Here is a 20,052-nt window from a genome sequence, read left to right on the forward strand (position 1 = left end):
CAACATAGTGGCCTTGTATTAAGATAAATAACCCATGACCTTGCAGGTGGGACCCTGTTAGAATTTTCTTCATGTTGAGTAGCCCACCCCACTCAAAAGGTCCCTAAATGAGAGTTGTTTAAGGACGATGAACTAAGTCCCCTTGTTTCCAGAGGTGAATTATTCAAACCCCAAAGAATTCCTATGAACACATTGCTATGATGCTTACCCACTACTCCTGCTCATGATCAGAGAAACACATTTCATCAGCCACTAAGGGACTTGCTCAGCTGGTTAAGGTCAAGCAACTGACAAGCAAATCTGTGGTATTGAGCAGAATATTTACTGTAGCCCGTCTTTTTATATGAAGACAGCCATAAGATCCAGTGCCTGCTACTGCATCAGAGCATAACCGCTGCATTATTATTATCATCATTATTAAGGCAGTGAGCTGGCAGAATCATTAGCATGCTGGGCAAAATGCTTAGTGACATTTCTTCTCTGTTTATGTTCTGAGTTCAAATTCTACCAAGGTTGACTTTGCCTTTCATCCTTCAGGGTCAATAATAAAAATACTAGTTAAATACTGGGGTTGATGTAATTGACTTAGCCCCTCACCCAAAATTTGAAATCATTATTATTTTCATCATTGTCATTGGTGACAGTAGCAGTGGTGGCAGTGGCAATGTCATCACTGTTTTATGTACCAGCATAACTCGGATTTCTGTTTTTAACTTTTATTTTAATCACACCTTTATTATACTGGGTCCTTGATTAAAAACTTGTACACATTCATACTTATATACATATATACTACATACATTCATGCATGCACTTGCATGCTCACACACACATGCAAGCTTGCATGCATGCATTTATGCATATGCAAATAGGGACAATGAAAGTCATATACTTTTGTAGGGATCAGCTGCCTTTTGGGTGTGAATGTTAATAGTGTAGTATTTTATTTGGTGAGTTTGTTTTTGAAAGATAAGAAATTCTCCATATTTTATGTATTTAACAGATATCTTTATGTCTATCAGAAAATTTGCTGGATAGTCTTTAATGAAGGTTAATACCCAAGAGCATTGTAAAGGTTAAGACTTATGAAGATTAATAATGCGATCACAAGAGTACTTAAGTGGATAGCACATAATACATTCATGGGAAAACAAATTTTGAGAAATTTCTAAATATCAATAGCTATCAACCTATTTTACATTGTGAAGTCTGTCAACATCTGTATCTGAAACAAGCCAGTGAACCACCAGAGAAGCCAATGAGTGTGCACAAACCACAGGAGCTCTTTGTAGCAATTTTCAACCCACTGTAAATATTTGGATACATATGATGATCAACTCAGTTCCTTGAGCCTCAAGGTTCTTGTCAGATGTTGCCTTATCTTCCCTATCTGAGAAGATCCTATTACAGAAACCAACAAAGCTGAAGCAAAATTTACAGAATGTTTGTCCTCAACATGAGAACAAGGACGAAAGTTTTTTGAACAGCTGGCAAATGCTCTCAAAAAAGATGAATCTGGAAACAAGGGCAAAAAATCACTGAAGCTTTTTCTGTAGTAGCACTGGAGTTAGCAAAGTAGGGGAAAAAAACATACATAATTGGAGAAGTTTGATCAAACCTGGTGCTCTTAAAATGGCAGAACATTGGGAGGAAATGAGTGAAAAATACTTGCAGCTATTTCAGTATTGAATAGTTTTGTTCAAAAAAGGATCAGGACATTGACATTAAGGATCAAATTGTGCAGGAGATCAATTCAGCAACATTTGGTTTATTTTCAATACAACTAGGTAAATTGACTGATGTGCTATCATGTTCCCAGCTACTTGTGTTTGCATGTTATGTGTTCACTCTGGCTCATTAAAATGCAGTTTTTTTGTTTTTTGTTCTCCTCTTGAAACAACCACCTGACCTCATGTTTTGGAAAAGGTTTCATCTTCCTTTCAGTCATGGGAAAACGATTTTTGAGAATTTCTAAATATCAATAGCTATCACCTATTTCTCTAAATTCATCGACCACTGTGCTTGTATTTTTACTGGAATTATTTAGGCACGTCTTATCATCCTAATGAATCTCTTGTGAAAAGCATTCATTCAATGCTTATTATATACAAACCCGATCACACACAAAATGCCTATTCGTTGTAATATTGAGAATGGAGAGTGCCAGCCAAATCAAGAGCATACTCCTCCAAGTGCCCTTTTGACCCCAGATTCTTCACCCAGTAGTAGTATTGCCTCATATGAGAAACCTGATCGATACACTGTTGATCCTGGGAACCCCACAAACACAGAAAATGGCAATACCCACAATCCATTGCTATTGCAGGATAGTGTCTGTGAGTGCTGTAGAGATGGAACAATAGCTATGTTAGGTACAAAATTTGAATTTCAAGTTTCTGAGAAAAACAAATACCAAAAGTGAAAGGCATTGTCAGGCTGGTCTCAAAAACACTCAAAAAAAGAGAAGGTTTGGAATCAGACAATTCAAATTGTCGATTTTGTCAAAACGAGGATAACAGTAGAAATGTTTATAAACAACATATCTTACTAATACATTTGTTAACTAAGAGAAAGAAGTGACATTCTGTAGTTTAGTTGGAAATGTAAAAGGTGCATTTAAGGAAATTTTACAATCTAATATCCATAAGGTAGAAAACAATATATGTAAAGAAAAAATTAAATGTAAGATTAGAATTTGAAATATATCTAGTTTAAAATTTACAGTGCATGTCCATCATGGGTCTGCTTTCATCCTCATCCCTTAATTTGTTCTAAAATGACGAAGGATTAACTGTCTTCCAAAGTCAGTTGATATTTTGCAGGAGAGATGAACCACACACTGGAACTTTTATTTGTGCGATTCAGTGTTGAAAGTTGAATCAAGAAAAAAAAAATTGTTTTGAAGATTTTATGTTAGTTTAGTTTGTCATTTGGTGCTACAGTATTTCTCAATCTATAATTACACAGTCACTCTTTTCCAAACTACAAAGGCCAGTGTTCACTATGGTTATTGTAGTGACAAGTAAATCTTCCCTTTGATAAAACAGTAGACGGTCACTGATAGAAAAAAAGAATCTCAGTACTGTAGGGCAGTGAACCTCTATACTACTTTTGTTTGAATTGATCAACCTCTCCCAGTTCCTCAAAGGATAGTCTACTATGTAAGAGATATGTACTCAACACTGATCTGTCTACTTTGCATTTGAAGGTCAACAGCTTGGAAACAGTGCATCAGTGGTTAGTCATGAACTGTTGACTTATCAGTTGGTTGTCCAGTACCCTATCAGTTCTGTTTTGTTATCTGCGAATAAAAAAAACAGACTATCTATGTTAGCAATGTAATACAATGTAGGGAGAATAAACAGAGGGCTAGCAAAAAGAGAAGCAACAAGCTAAGTAACTAATTGATGCTCTGTAGGTTTTGATGATCAGAATTCAATCTGTTCAATCAATTAAACATTCACTTCATTAAATTAATGTGTAAATGGCTGAGTATTCCACTGAACCATGTACACTTAGCACACTTCCCAAGCCAAATGAGAATGGTGTAATATGTGATTAGGATTGTCCTTTAAATTACAGACACAATCCATATGATGGGCTTCTAAACAGTTTCCATCTACCCAAATTTGCTCACAATGCTTGGATTATCCTGATGTTATGATAAAGATATTTGACCGAGATTCTAAATAGTGGAATCAAATCTAGGACCTCATATTTATGAAGTGAGTTTCTTAACCACTCAGCCAGAACTTGTAGGATATATAAATATATATATATATATATATATATATATATATATATATATATATATATATATATATATTATAATAATAATAATAATATAATGCAATATATGAAAGTGGCTTGTATACATAATATACACACTGCATGTCATCTTGTGTTTTACATTAATTACATACTGTTCATATTTAATATACTCACTGTATGTCACACATAAAATATATTTAGTCATAACACTGTGCTATACATGAAGTACATATATATAGGATAAACACTGTATATCATTCATAAGATAGACACATGCATCACATATAATGTCGTTTGTAACACACACTGTGTATCATACATGAGGCACTTGCTGAATCATGTAAAAGATTATAAAATACACTCAAGATATTGAGTGTCTCTCCACAAAGGTCTGTCTGCTTTATTGGTAAGTCTTCATTAACCAATACTCTACAATCACTATTGCAGCTTCTATGATGTTCTCTGCTCCCTGAATTTGCTGACTATTTCCATACCACCTAGGTTTATTTTTAATTACTCATCAATTTTTCTCTCATTGCAATTACTCTGTCTCATCACCATATGGAATATTGCTTACTTTACCCAATATTTTCTCTAAAGTGAACATTTTGGAAGCTCTGCCTCTATGTTTTCAAACTACAGAATTCAAACGGAACATCAATTGTGCTAATTTATCTGTTTCATTGTCATGATGGTCGCGAACAAATTTACCATTGTACATGCAGTGTCATTCATTTCCAATCTTCTAAGAAAACATATCAAGTCAAAAGGAGAAACTAGCTTACTTGGAAACAGAGGAGAAAATCTCATCAAATTCCATCTAATCCATGCAAGAGTGGAAAAGTAGGCATTAAAACAAAGTTGAATAGCTTAAGAAAGATGTAATCACTTCCTCATCCCCCTTCAAATTAATTCATTATCAACACCATCACTGTCATCATCATCATCATCATCATTTCACATTCTGGCCCAAATTGGGTTGGTCTTATGTTATGCATCACAGATTGGATGAAACAAGATTGAGATGAAAATTTCCCAGTGAAGTGAAAAGGATGTAAAACTGCTGATAATGATAATTTAAAGATCAATGTACTTTGCAAAAACAAGCAGCTGATCCATTTGCTGATACAAAACTATCAAACAAAGTTTGAATTGGTGAGATAAATGCCAAGAGCCCATCACCTTCATTAGCCAATGCATACACACACACACACACACACTTTGCTTATTTCTATCAGAGAAATGAGTCATTGTGATTTATCAGAGATAACCATCAATGAATCGCTAATTATTGATTTCTTCAAATGAGTTGAAATGAAGCTTGTTTTAATGAGTCGTATTAACAAAGCTGTTAGCAAAACAGCTGTTGTTATAAGGAATTGAAACCAGGTTGTAAACACTTATGATTAACCACCATTTCACACCACTCTTCCCACTAGCCATATATTCTTAACATTTGAGGGTGGTGAACCAACAACGATACTTAGTCAAATTCAGATTTGTTCTTTGTTCTGAGTGCAAGTCATAGTAGGGCTTTCTTTTTATTCTTCAGAGTTAATATTAAAAAAAAAACAGCAAAAATCTACTGACTATTCTCCTTCTGCATTTCTTAGTGTTGCATATATGTCAAAAGAAATCAATATTTTACTTGCTGTCTAAATCCATTTAAAAAAAGTTTTTAGCTGCATTCTATGCTACAGACATGTTTATATATTCTATTTATTGTAATGGTGCAGTTTATTTAATGACATAATGTAAATGGCAGGTTTCGGAATTCAGTTAATGACAGACTTGGGTGACACAGTTGGCGGATTAATCATTAGTTAAATGTTGTTGACACAATCAGATATGCTAAGAGCAGTATATAAAGAGTAATAACTAGTACATAAGTTTGTCAGAAATATCTAGATAAAAATATAAAACGAGACAAAACAAATTACAATGTTACTAATCATGATTCCACTACAGAGTTAATATATTCTTGGTAACATTTTAATATATATTCTTTTTCTGAAGAGTGTTTTGTTCAAGAAACAGATATACCTGACTATTTAGTTTCATTTCTCTCTATTCTAAGCTCTGATCTCAATAATCAACTTTGTTTTTCATTCTTCTGGTAGTCAATATATTAAAGAAGATATAACAAACTAGGACTGACTTAATTATCTCCATCCAGAATCTTCCAAAGTTGGTTGTGTCTTTAGTTTAAATAAATTGATATATTTTGGTAGAATGGAGTTAGCTCATGGAGTGCCTGTAGTTTCCTTCTAGCTGTAGCTGCTTCATATAAATACCTATGAGAAAGTTATGGACTTTGAGCTATCTCATTTCCTCACTTCTAAAAACCTGAAGCCTATTTTCTTCAGTAAGAAATCAACACATTTACTTCTAATACAATTTATCATTAAAAATATGCTTTACCAACCAGTAGAACTCATCAAAACAAAGGAATCATTGACTGGATGTTTTAATTTTCTTGCTTCAAAATTCATGCTAGAATTTTGCATTTCTAGTCTCTGGAGGTTGATAAATTAAGTACTAGAAATATGCTAAGGAATCTCTGTAGCCAGTTGCCTTATAGAAAAAAAATGATTTATACAAAAGTAATTATTATTTTCACTTTTTCAACTGTCATATTATTTTCAATCATTAAATTAAACACAGTCATGTTTACAATAAATATATTTGTTGTTACTATTATACACTTTTTTTCTATTTGGTAAAAACAGATGCTTCTACTAGAAGAAAGTGATAATTACAACCTATATTCACCCAGTGAAAAAGAAGAATTTTTATTTTGCTTACTGAAGCACTTATGTTTGGGTGGAAAAGTTTGCCAGTTTGAAGATGATTTTGGACCTTATGAAGATATGGTAAAGAAATTATATAAAGAATTAGTGTGGTAAGCTATTTTTCTATTTTATTTCTCTTACAACAGCATAAACTGAGAATCTTACTTTGCAAATGGAATGTTGATAGTCCTTCACAAATTAGTCAGCATAGTCAGTTCTAATCGGAAAACATTTGATCAGAACAATGAGCTGTTAGGGTTTAATAAGTCTGTACATTCATTTATTTTAATAAACTGATTTTTTTATATGTAAAGTTATATATTTGATATCTAAAGCCAAATATCCCTTCTGTAAGATGATTGGATTTCTGGTTGGAGCCATCACATTTCAGTACTTTGTCTGTGAATTTAACCATCATCAGTAACTTGGAGATAGATAGGCTTTACCAGGGTGACTTGTCCTAGACTTGGTGCATGAAAAATATGTAGAGTGAGTCTCATCTTGTTAAATAACATTATAATTGAACAAATTTTATTATAAATTTATATCTCATATGAAAAATGCAACTTTTTCTTTCGCATATTTCTTCTAATTTTAATCAATCTCCCAGCTTCCAAATTTTATTTAAAATTTGAAATGAGAAACTCAACAAAATACAATCCTAATTCATTATTGTTATCTCTAGTATTATAAACTTTTACTTGACTCATTCTGAAACTTATTCTAAAGCCCAACCTGTTATAGTATCCATATACTATATATTGTTGTGAATTAGCAAAATCTTTACATTCTTGCTACTCTGTTGAGTATTAAATGAGCAGAACAGGAAAAAAAATAGCAATCAAATAAAAGGATTGGATAAAATGATTTAGAACATCATGCAGCATAATTACCAAATATTTCACTTTATGAAAGCATTTAAAACTAATTTTCTTTAACTGAAAAAAACAAAATAAATAAATGACAAGTGTCTTCTACAATAGCCTTGGGCCAACCAAAGCCTTGTGAGTGGATTTGGTCGACAGAAACTGAAAGAAGCATGCCATGTGTGTGTATGTGTGTGTGTCTTTGCGTCTGTGCTTGTCCCCGATCGATGTGACAACTAGTGTTGGCATAGTTACATCCCATAACTTAGCAGTTAAGGAAAGGACCAATTCAATAAGTACCAGGCTTAAAAGAACAGTACAGGGGTACCATGTAATCCATGCCAGCATGGAGAACAAACATTAAATGATGATGATGATGATAATTAACTCTTTCTGGCCCACCAAAAAGAGAATGGAAAGTAATTGGAACAAAACTAATGTAATTAATATCTATTTTACTGATGATTTCTTATCACTTAATAAAATTCTGCTGCTCTTCTTTTAGTGCTCAAAAAGTTCCAGATTCTCAACAACCTAGAATTGTTTCTTCTGTCTATAAGGTTACAGCATACGTGAGTTACTTTTAATTCAATTATATTTTTGATATATATATATACACACACACACACACACATATGTATATATGTATGTATATATATATATATATATATCTACATATGTATGCATTTATGTATGTATATATATACATATATGTATATATATATATATATATGTATATGTATATGTATATATATATATATGTATATATATATGTATGTATATATATCAGCAATAATAAATCTTTTCGGAAATTGTTTCTTTACTTATTTCTTTTCATTGCAGCTCTCACTCTCACATTAATGATGTCAAATATATCTTGTATTGATAATGTTTTTTCCTCTGCTTTCATGGATTCCCATGACTCTCTGTCACCATCCAGTTTCATTATTATGAATTTGAATTGGGAGCTTGATTGAGTCATAATGAATCTTTCATTAGCTGATTACACAACCATGGATGCCATTCCTAGGGATGCATTGCAGTTGCTCTCTTGATAGTGCTTGGTGATCTTGACTGTTGATCATCTCGGATTCCTCTGCTCAGAATCAATGTAAGAAGCACCATTGGATCACTCGAGCTCTTCCATGTCTTCACAATCTGCCATGTGCAACCCCATGACTTTATCGTATCCCTGGCAGAGTGGCTGAATGGGTGCTATGCCTTGCCAAAGGGCAGTTCATAACAATGCAGAGCACAGTCATCATTCTTTGAAGAATTTTCAAAATAACCACATAACCATCATAGAATTACTTATATTTCATGAAACCCCAATAATATTAAAGTTATTTTGTTAATATATGGATATATTTTTCATATATTTATATTATGAGGGTGAAAATTGACCTTCATATTATTCTTAAAAGCATTAGCAATGAAATAATGTTGACCTAGAACTGGATTGTTTACATGATTCACCTGAAGGTCACCTCTTACTCTACTTTGCTAATATGTAGATCATCATTTTATCTTTTCACTTGATCATGTAACAGTTTATAATCTCATCAGGAAAATCCTAATTTTTAGATGAATGCAAAACTAACTATCATGCTAATGTTAGTCTTATTATAGGTCAGACTTAATACATAAATATAAGCTCAACTATCACACTAGCATTGCTGTAGTTTGTAATATAACAAAAACATCTTATAAATTATATTGTCTAATTTGGAACTATTGTTGAAAGTTTTTATTAATATTATTAGTCTTAGTTAGAGAGGTAGATGTCACACTTATTTCAGGTTCTCATAGACTAAAGAACAGAGATAATTTGGTAACTTTAGCAAAACTTAGGTTCAGTTTGAATTGCTGTTAGTCAGAGGATGTTTAAGTTCAGGAAGTACTCTTGTACCTAAGCTGATGTATTCTATTTGGTCACTAAATTGTACATTTCTCTAAGAAAACTTTCTCTTGAAAGGCAACTGACCCTTGCTCATTGCTTTCTAATATTCTTAATATTGAATGTATGTGTACATGTTCCAAGTTGTAGGCCACACTTATTCAAATAGTTGATGTTTTGCATAGGGAAGCATCTTTTTGGGGCCGTTGGATCTATATTTGTATTTATTTATTAGCTTACCTTGAACCCCTTTCTAAATTGCTTGACCGCAACAGTCAACATTCCTGGACTAGCTGAACATTGTCAGCATCTTTTTTTTTTAAATACTTTATCTAAAATATAGTAAATTCACATGACTGTATCTATTTAGGATATTAACAAACATGAGTTTGGTTGAGTACAACTGCTAGTTTAATATAAATCAATTATCATAAGTAATCATCTCCTTTGCTTTTGCAAATCCCTTTCCCAATTCAGTGCCTATCAGTATAATTTCTCTTGTGTTCATTCTGCCATTGATCATTCTTTATATGTCAGAGACCAATAGCCTGATGAGTAGTTCACAGAAAGTTGGTGTCCTTCACATTAGCAATATCCTTAACTACTTATGATATGTGAATATTGTGGTAAAGTTGAACTACATTAAAAGTTTCATCAGTCACTAATTTACTTGATTGGCTACTTCATGTCAGATTTTTGTATCATAGTATGTTTGTCAATGCAGCCCTTTCTCTCTCTCTAACTCTCAGTCTTTTAATATAAAAATATCCCATACTAACAAACAAAACTTTGTCTTTCATTCCTGTGGAGTCAATAAAGTGGACACAAGTAATATACTGGAATCAGCTTAATCAACAACTCTATTTCTATACAATTAGTTAAAATTCAAAAGAAGTATTATTTAGAATGAAGGTTGGTGGATTGGCTGAATCATTAGAGCATTAGATAAAATTTCCTGTGGTATTTAGTTACATCTCTTTACATTCTAAGTTCAAATCACACCAGGCTTTATATTGCCTATTGTCTTTCTGTCATTGATAAGATAAGTACCAATCAATTATTGTGGTTGATATAATTGACTGTCCCTTGCCCACCTCAGATTATTGGTCTTGTATTTATGTAAGAAATTACCACAGTGGTTTCTATGAAAACTAGGTGTAGATAGATGGTGTGTGAGAGCAATGCAAGCCATGTATAAAGATGCTATTAGCAAAGTGGTAGTTGGCAAGAGTTCAGTGAGGAATTTAGTCTGCACTTAAACAGTTCTCAGCCCTTTCCTATTTATTATAGTTCTCAAATCAATTACAACTGTCTGTAGGAACAAAATTGTGAGGCCTTAGTAAGTATAAAATAAGACAGGACCCTGTTGCTATCAGGGAAACGACTATACTTGATATGCAGAAAATATGTACTGAAGTTACAGCTAGGCTGACAGTAAGTAAAGACTTTGTGTGTAGTAGATGTTTAAGAGTACTTATTCGTTAGAGCAACAGTAAAATAAATTACTTTTAATATTTGGAAAACTTCTTGGAAGTATTTAATAGTGTCTGTTATCTAGGTGCCCTAATCCTGCTGAGGAGGGTGCTCTGAAAGCATAGTAACTTGAATAACAACTGGTTAGAAAAAATTCAAGGACCTCTGTTGGCAACAAGGAGATTTTTCTCTTCATATTTGGTGCAAACTGTACAATACTTTTATGCAAAATGTGATACTACATGATAGCGAAATTTGGGCATTGCATGAAGAGAATGTGTGGAGGCTAGAGAGAAATAAAGCAAGCATGGGGGTGTAATGTTGGTGTGCATGAGAGAAAAACAGGGTATAAGAGGAACTTGATGTGTGCAAGAAAGATAACTGTGTTTATACAGATCTGTAATGTGTATTGATGATAATGAAATGCCAGGAGATCCAAGTGAAAGGAAACAGTAAGAGAGAAAAACAAGAGAAGTATGTGTAGAAGCAGTAAAAGCTGAGAGTCACAAAGACAATGGCAGTGGAATGCAGCATGTGGTAAGATGCTGTGCTCAGAAGCCATCCAACCATTCAACTCATGCAAATATGGAAATGCAAACATAAAAATGATGAGGAGGAGGATGGGAGTAGTGAAGGTGGCAACAGTGATGATAACAATAACAGTAATGATGACAAAGCTTGAAATATGCATAAAATTATGTCTGTCTAAACTAATTTGGTGTATCTTCAATTTAGTACAGCACATATGTATTTCATTTGAAATACCTGAGTGCAAATCCTCAAACCCAACACTCCAGTTTTCTACACCTTCACCTGCTTCATAAACAACAGTGTCCAGTTTGATTCAGTTTGTAGGTTTTTATAGTTGCCACAATAAAAAAGGAGCAAGAAGACTCAGTTGGATATCAATCGTTGTTGTTCTTCTGAACCTATTTCTGCTAGTCTACATCTCAACAGTGTTGAGAGCTGATAATGTTATTGAGGCTGATACTATTGTTATGTGTATTTTTTTATGATTGTCTGCACTGAAAGGAAAAAATCTTGTATTTAATCCTTTTGTTACCGTATTTCTGTGGGAGTACATCATTTTAATTTCAATTAATTTTAAAAATAAGGAAGAATTTAGTAAAAGAACTTTGTCATTATTAAGCTAGTGTTTGGAACTTAAGTCAGCTTGGAATATTGATGTACATTCTTAATTTGAATCACTTTAAAACAGAGAGATTCTATCATAGAACCAGGGTCACTCTTAGGTAGGTTGGTATTACAGTCTCTACCCTCCATCAGGCATTTGCCATATTCTGAATGCATTACTTCCCTGGGCATGGATACATTGAAACTCCGACATCTGGCAGCTGACTTGGCAGGCACCCATAAAATTATTAACCATCTTACAAACACTAACTCTGAGCACCTTTTCAAACTCCACCTGTCTAACACCCGTGGACATGTTTACAAAGTCAGAAAACAGCACAGCTCCCATGACTTTCGGAAACATTTTTTCACGCTGAGAGTTGCTGAAGCATGGAACAAACTGCCGGCATCAGTTGTTAGTTGTCAGAGCACTGCATCCTTCAAAACTTCCATGCTTCCTGAGATTCGGCAACACTACACCTGATTTTCCCCCTCCATACACATGCAAGCATGTATCTGACTCATGCATTGTTCCCTTTCCAGACATTTGTACATTACTGCATATACTTTACATGCACTTTTGACAAGTTGTGGTACACCTGAGCACTATATACAATAATTTCATTATTATTATTATTATTATTATTATTATTATTATTTCTCATGACAACTTCAGATATATATTCTTTGAAGTCAAAGAAAATGTTTCTGTTCTTTCAATTGCTTACTTTTAATAAAGGCTTTGAATTAATACTGCCCTTGTTCTTGATCACTTTCTCTCCCTCTCTTGCTCTTCCCTCCGGTTAGGTAAACATGTATCTTCTTTACAGCAACACATTCTGCTCTCTTTCTCTCTCTCTCTCTCTCTCTCCATATATCTCCTCTACAGCAAGACATCTGTTAACATTTTATCGTCTGACACAAGATCACCTCCTCTTATGCCCCCTCCCCTCTCGATTCTTTGTTTTGCAAGTTACTTGTTCACCCTGGTGCTACTCGAAAAAGTATCCAGTCCACACTATAAAATAGTTGGCATTTGGAGGTATATCCAGCTGTAAAAACCATGCCAAACTGCCCTTGCTTGTGCTGGTGCCACATTAAAAGTACTCAGCCCATTCTGTGGGTTCATTGGTGTTAGGAAGGGCATCCAGCCATAAAAACCATGCCCAAACAGACACAAAGGTATGGTGTAGTCTTCTGCCTGGCCAGCTCCTGTCAAACCATCCAACCCATGCCAGCATGGAAGGAGGATGCTAAACAACAATGATGATGATGATGATGATGATGATATCATGGAAAAATAAGTCTGGGGAAACCTTTTCCTCTGCCAAGAATTAAACTTGGCTTTCAACTTTATCAATTATTCAATAACTAAGTTGTACCTACCCATGATTTTTCATAGCTATGTGGAAATGGGTTGAGGGTTAAATATCTCAGTTATGATGAGTATACACACTTCTGTACCTTTCATTAGTAAGCTAATACTTTGTTTTAGTCAGCTACAACACTTTATCATAATGTCATTAAGGAAAAAAATGAAATGGCTGGTGAAAATAGAAACAACTATCAAATTTTATACTTGTATATCCTTACTCATAAAAAATTATTCACAGAATCCTGCTATCTCAGTTTGAGCCAATACAATATTGTGTAACTGTTAATTATAAACTTATTTGATATTTATATAATATTTATGTTGCATTTGGATTTTATTTATTAATTTTGGCTATTCTATCCCTAATCTAATCTCCAGTGATGTTCTGCTAATAAGCTATAAATGTTTTACCCAAACACAGTAAGTGGCTTGACAACTCTACAAGGGATTAAATACATCACTTGTTTTATTGGAAAAGACTAGTCTACTACCCTCATCTAGTAAGCTTATTATTAACTGTTGGCAGTTTCAATGTCATTGACAGCTATCTAAGCTGAATGCTGACCACACACTACCTTCAGTTTAGCTGGGCCTAAAAAAAGAAATGAATATTGTTCATCTCTCAACTGAAGAATATCAAAAAGTAAAAGGTATATGTATATAAGATCCATCTGTAACTGAATGAAGTTATTTTTTTCATTTTTGTTGAGAGAAACCAAGAGAATCAGTTAGGCTGATATTTATTTACAACAGAGATTGAACATGTAATTTCAGTATTTACTACAGTAGGCTGCCATTCATGAAAGATTAGAGCACTTAAAGAGGATTAAAAGAGAATTCACTATTCTTAGCCGATACATAAACTTCTGCCAGTGTACAGGATAAAGACGAGGTCATTAAAGAAATTACAGCAAGTAGGAAAAAAGATGTGTGGGAGTTGAGCAATTCAGAACATAAAATTAACATGGGATTTAAAAGGGAGGGACACAAGACCAAATTTGATTGAGGATTAATCATTGTAGTTTTATTTCAGCAGTTAAATGGGAGTTGTAAAGCAGGAAATTTAAATATAAGAAAAACATTTTGCCATACTTGACATTTGCAAGTAAGTAAACTGACATAAGAAGGGAGGATTAACTACATTCATTAAGTAACAAAATTTCTGGAGGCTACAGTTTTATTCATATATAAGACTATAAATACAAATCATATTGTACAACTAGTTGACCAAATATCTATGATTGCAATATTCATTTGATTTAAATATTTGTAAGATAAACAGGAATGAAAAGCATTAATCACATGTCAACTTCAATTTTCGAAACTGCATAATTGGATAATATTTGTATAAAATAGATTGCAATAAATAAATGTTTAGTAATGTTTACAACATCCATATATATTGCATGTACAACCATGAACAAGGCATAAAGGTATTATCAAGGTCATTCAGTACATATTACATCTAAGAAATTATCAGAAATAAAGCAAAGTTATTTGTAGGCTGACCAAGTGGACAGGTTTTTTATTTTAGCTTTGTGCTGTGTATTTTGACACAGCAGTTCATGGCTGCAACCAAGATACTTAAATTTTAAAACGTGTTGCTCATAGTAGGAACAACCCACTGATGCTTATAGCATCGTCTGTCTGATGCCTCTATAGTTCTTTTTTTATTAGCTATCAATGATGATATTGGGTATACCTGATTGATTATGGAAGTGGTTTGTGCTTGTTCTACATGATAGCAACATCTTAGAAGCTATCGCTGATGGCTCATCTGCTTCTTTTTTTGCTTACTTTAATTGTGCTTTTGACCCTCAACTTCAATAGAGGATCTTTGCATTGAGTCCACTTAGAACAGACTCTCTCTCTATCTCTCTCAAGTGCATATTCCTCTCCCAGCAATTTATGTGTTGCTATCATTCCCCAACCTTATCTTGATTCGCATTGGGACACAGCTTTGCAATCCAGAACACAAGCTTCCAGCATGATTGAAGGTGACATGACAAGTATTGTAGACAGCTATAAAAGCTTAGATATCAACAGAGGGGAGGCACAAGGAATAATATCAGTAGCTACAAGAAAAAATGGACATCAGGTATAGATAGCAAGGAAAGTAAGAAAATTGTTTTGTGTTCTATGACACCTATCTCTATACCTGATGTCCATTTTTTCTTGTAGCTACTGATATTATTCCTTGTGCCTCCCCCACATTCTTTCAGATTTTCTCTGTTGATATCTAAGCTTTTATAGCTGTCTACAATACTTGTCATGTCACCTTCAATCATGCTGGAAGCTTTCTGATCGGGTTTGCAGATTGTCTCCTCTCAGTTATCTTTTATTCTTATAAGTTTTTATCTCCTAGACATAAGTAATCCTTCGCTGAACCTATGTCTATTCTAATGATCTCTTCATTCCAACAGCTTCTTTCTCTAAATTTTCTTATGTCTGTAAGTCTACCTATCTCTTCTCCTGAAGTTGCTAATCAACATGTGGCATGGTACATTGGAAAGAACAATATTCTCAGCTAGTTGTTTATTCCATTTCCTGGTGATTATGAAGTCAATCTGGTTTATGTGTTCATCTTATTGATAAGTAAGCAAGTGGCTTGAAGGTTTTCTGCAGTTGATGTTACAAGCATTTAAGTCATTTGCATCATAGCATCCAACAGCTTTAACCCTTCTTCATCCCTTGTGCCATATCCATAGCCACCATGTGTGTTATCATTCATTATTGAATAATCTATTTGCTGCACAGCTCTCTCTACACAAACATTCATGAGTTTTGGTATTACCTTGATCCTAGCCTCTATCACTTACAATTAAGCAAGCCACATATCTTACCCTTCTCTGTCAAGCCATTTCTATTAAATATTCTGAGGCAAATTTTTGCCAGCTATGTAAAAAAAGATTTGATATATTCATTATCCTTCTTCAATTTCAAATAAAATATTAACAAAAAATATTGCATCAAAATTTGTTAAATTAAGTGTTGTGATTTAGAATACTCTGTTCATCATTGATGCATTGAATGTAGCCCATTGTCAGCTTTTTACTTATCCCTATAACTTACTAGACAAGTTTCCAAGGTTTTTGGTTGAATTCAGATATCTCTGCTTTTGACAAAATACAGTATGACCACTTTCTTAAAAGCTTTATTATAGTTATAAATAGATATGATAAAGGTGAACTTGAAATAGTGCTGCAGTGCTTTAACTTTTTGCAACTGGTGTAAAATTTGCATTATAACTTTATTTGTATACTTTTATAATTATTTTTAATCAGTTTAAACATACAAATGTTTACTTTATAGACTTACCCTTTCTATACTCATACCATCATTACTCATTCCTTGTAAACGTAGGTCACCATCAATTTGCTACTTCAATCTTCCATCAGGTTTCCACACTTTCCATGAATAAGAATCTTTAAAATATTTTCTAAGGGCATTCAACACATTTGTCCCATTAAAATGCACCAAAATTATGATAGTTCAACCTTAAGAAAATAAACTGGCAGTACTTCATTTCTTCTCCTCATTTGTAAACTCTCGCTCAAAGGTTTAGTTTCTTCAAGAATGAAAAATATTTTTGTCTTAAACAACTACTAAACTTTCACAAATTATGACATTCTCCACTAGAACAACATTTCTCATAGGCAGAGTGGGGCTGTAAGGATTGAAAAGAGGAAAAGAGGGTAGATAACGTGTCACGTTTATTAGAATTAAATGATTTTAAAACTGTATGCATGTAAAATTCATTTTGTCTTCTCATTTATAAAAAGAAGAACAAAAAATTTCACTTTTTTTTTTCATCATTTTGCTTGTGCTCTGTATATATCAGTTTGAGAAGCACTGCAGTGAAATGCTTTTAACACATTTAAGTCTTATATCCAAGAAAATAAGGCAGTGAGCTGGCAGAATCATTAGCACAATCTGCAAAATGCCTTATGATATTTCACCCATCTTTACATTCTGAGTTCAAATTCTGCCAAGGTTGACTTTGCCTTTCAACTTTTTTGGGGTTGACAAAATAAGTACAAGTTGAATGCTGGGCTTAATGTTCTTGACTTACCCCTCCCCCAAAATTGCTGGCCTTGTGCCAAAATTTGAAATCAATATTGTATCCAAGAAACAATTTAATAGACTAACATGCAATAAAAAGTTTTTTCCTGAGATCAGAATATCCTAGACCATGTCTGAAAATGGGCCACCTGAATGATTAACATAAAGCCTCTCACTGATACATTCCAGCCTCTGGTCTACAGGTGTACTCTCTCCTCTTTCTGCTTTTTCTACCACTACTATAATAGCCTCTGCTCCTTGGAGCTGATAGGTTTGTGCCAGCTCCATTCAGGTATTCCCATCCCATTCATCTTTGTGTGACCCCTTCCTCACCCCAAGTTCTATACTATTTACTATACCCAGTCCTTTTCCAGAGTGAAGATCCTCTGGAAAAGAACACCCTCACTTTTATAAATTCATTATATAAATAAAGGTAAGTACACCAATAACAGAATTACCTTTATACCTTCAACCACAGTTCATAAACATATACAATACATTTTATTAAAAATTAAATTATTTGAATTGAAAGTTCTTATGCAAAATTAACAAAGTCTTTGAGGAAAATCTGTTTATTATAAAAATATATAAATAGTACAAGTGTGCAAATGTGCCAATCAAAAGAAGTGTTTTTATTTCACAATTTTGATTGTAAACTAAAATAACATATAGTGTCACATCATATATAAATCATAATTTGTGGTTAACTCCTGCATCATTACATTTTCATTTAATAATGAAATATAATAAAAATAAATTAAGATTCCTTACAATGTGATGAAGCCTCATATTTAAAGAGGAATGGTAGTGTTCATTAATTTTTAAAAGGTTTTAGCAATGTAAGTGAAATGATACCAGCTGAATGTGGGGACTTGGTTTGTCTAGAATTTATTGTTTTACCTCAGTGCCTATTACTTAAAAAATAATATTGATTTCTTTTTACTAAGGAAGGGGACATTCTAAGAATTTAACTGTCACATATTCTATCAACCCTTAGAGGAAAAACTCAGATGCTGGACGCACTGTTTTATAGGATAAGGCACTAATTTTTTTCTCAAACCCTTTACCTGGTTACAAAAGAGGTAAGAACCTTGAGGAAAGACCTCAGTGATGGAGTATCATATTGGGAACTGATAAGGAGTTTGTTGGCCTACAAAGCTAATATTAAATCCTTTCATATCAGAAAACTTCACATTGCTGTCAAATCTGTTTATTTTGTTCTTTAACATTATATTGCTGATAGAACTTGTTGGAATAACAAAGATGAAGGATTGGACATTCCTTTTCATAAATATTAAATTTAAAAACTTAATATAGTTGTATACTAATCCAAAAACTTAGCCCTACAAGTAGGAAATTTTCTTTTTATAAAACATATTCCCAAGTATTTCGCTTTGCGCAATAATTCTTTCACAATACAACAACAATTGATTGAGTAATAGGAGAAATAGCCAAGAAAGGAACCCTAAGTGACTGCAACAACTGGCATAGAATAACACTACTCTCTGTCCCCGGCAAGGTGTCCTGTATTGGTCTTCTCATTCACTTGAAGAAAGCGGACAGTTTCAGGAGTAGGTATGAAGTGGATGAATCGTCACATTATGCAACATCATTGAGCTAAATTGTGAGTTATTTCAATATTATGCATAATATATGTTTATTGTGTCTTATGTTTAGAAAACCGTTTCATGGGGAAAATGTTAGCATAATTTTATTTTAAATACAGATCAATCTGGTCTGCGCATGATGTATGTGAGTGAGCATGTGTAAGTATTGGGTCATCCTGTAAATAATGTGTTTCTTCAATTGCATGAGCGAAAAGTTGGAGGGGGATGGGGTAAACTACTTGAATCAACTTGCTATAAAAGCAGGTAGTAATTTTACCTTGTACTTATTCTTAGTACAAGTTTTGAAGAGTGCAGTTCAATTGTCACAGTTATTTTTTCAAAGCTGTAATGGCAGAAGAGACAAAAGAGCGTATTTGGCATATTTTGATTTATGAGTTCAGTAAAGGCAACATCACAACGGAAAGTGCAAGAAATAGTAATGCAGTATACGGGGATTGGACAATAAACATAAGCCAGTGTCAACCTTGGTTCCAGAAATTCCAAACCAGAAACTACGGCCTAGAAGACGAACTTCATCCTGGATGATCTGCAGAGCTCAACAAGGACGTTCTGCAAACCCTGGTGGAACAAAATCCCATCATAACTATTGAGGAACTAGCAGAGAAGCTTGGATTTGGTCATTCAACCATTCATTGACACCTGCATGTCACTGGAAAAGTCAGCAAATTGGGTCAGTGGGTTCCTCACAATCTTTCTGAATCTAATTGCATGCAGAGAGTGAATGTGTGAACCTTTTTTGGACTGAATAGTGACAAGAAATGAGTTCTTTATAAAAATGTCAAGTGCTGAAGACAGTAGAGAAAGGAGAAACACTGGCACCCCAGGCTAAAGAAGGTCTTCAGCCACATAAGGTGTTGTTATCTGTTTGGTGGGATATGAAAGGTTTAGTCTACTTTGAACTTTTAAACCCAAGCCAAACAATAGCAAAGGAGATCTGCTGTGGGCAGCTTGAGCAGCTTAAGGTAGCAGTAGAAAAAAAACGACAACCTTTGGTTTCAAGAGGAAAGGTGTCCTTCCATCAGGATAATGCTTGGCTACATACAAAGGCTGGAGC

The 20,052-nt window shown here is 33.7% G+C and overlaps 1 protein-coding gene across 4 annotated transcripts in view; it reads left to right on the forward strand.

The window, feature by feature from the left end:
* The window catches only part of LOC115209623 (cilia- and flagella-associated protein 300-like), a 281,205-nt gene that overhangs the window by 49,654 nt on the left and 211,499 nt on the right, over nucleotides 1–20,052 (forward strand). For all 4 annotated transcript variants that reach the window (XM_029778075.2, XM_036501588.1, XM_036501589.1 and 1 more), the window contains exons 6-7: nucleotides 6,501–6,673; nucleotides 7,935–8,001. In XM_029778075.2, the coding sequence (XP_029633935.1) occupies nucleotides 6,501–6,673; nucleotides 7,935–8,001 (240 nt within the window). The remainder of the gene's footprint in view (nucleotides 1–6,500; nucleotides 6,674–7,934; nucleotides 8,002–20,052) is intronic.

Source organism: Octopus sinensis, linkage group LG3 (assembly GCF_006345805.1).
Source record: "Octopus sinensis linkage group LG3, ASM634580v1, whole genome shotgun sequence".
Taxonomy (NCBI): Eukaryota; Metazoa; Mollusca; class Cephalopoda; order Octopoda; family Octopodidae; genus Octopus; species Octopus sinensis.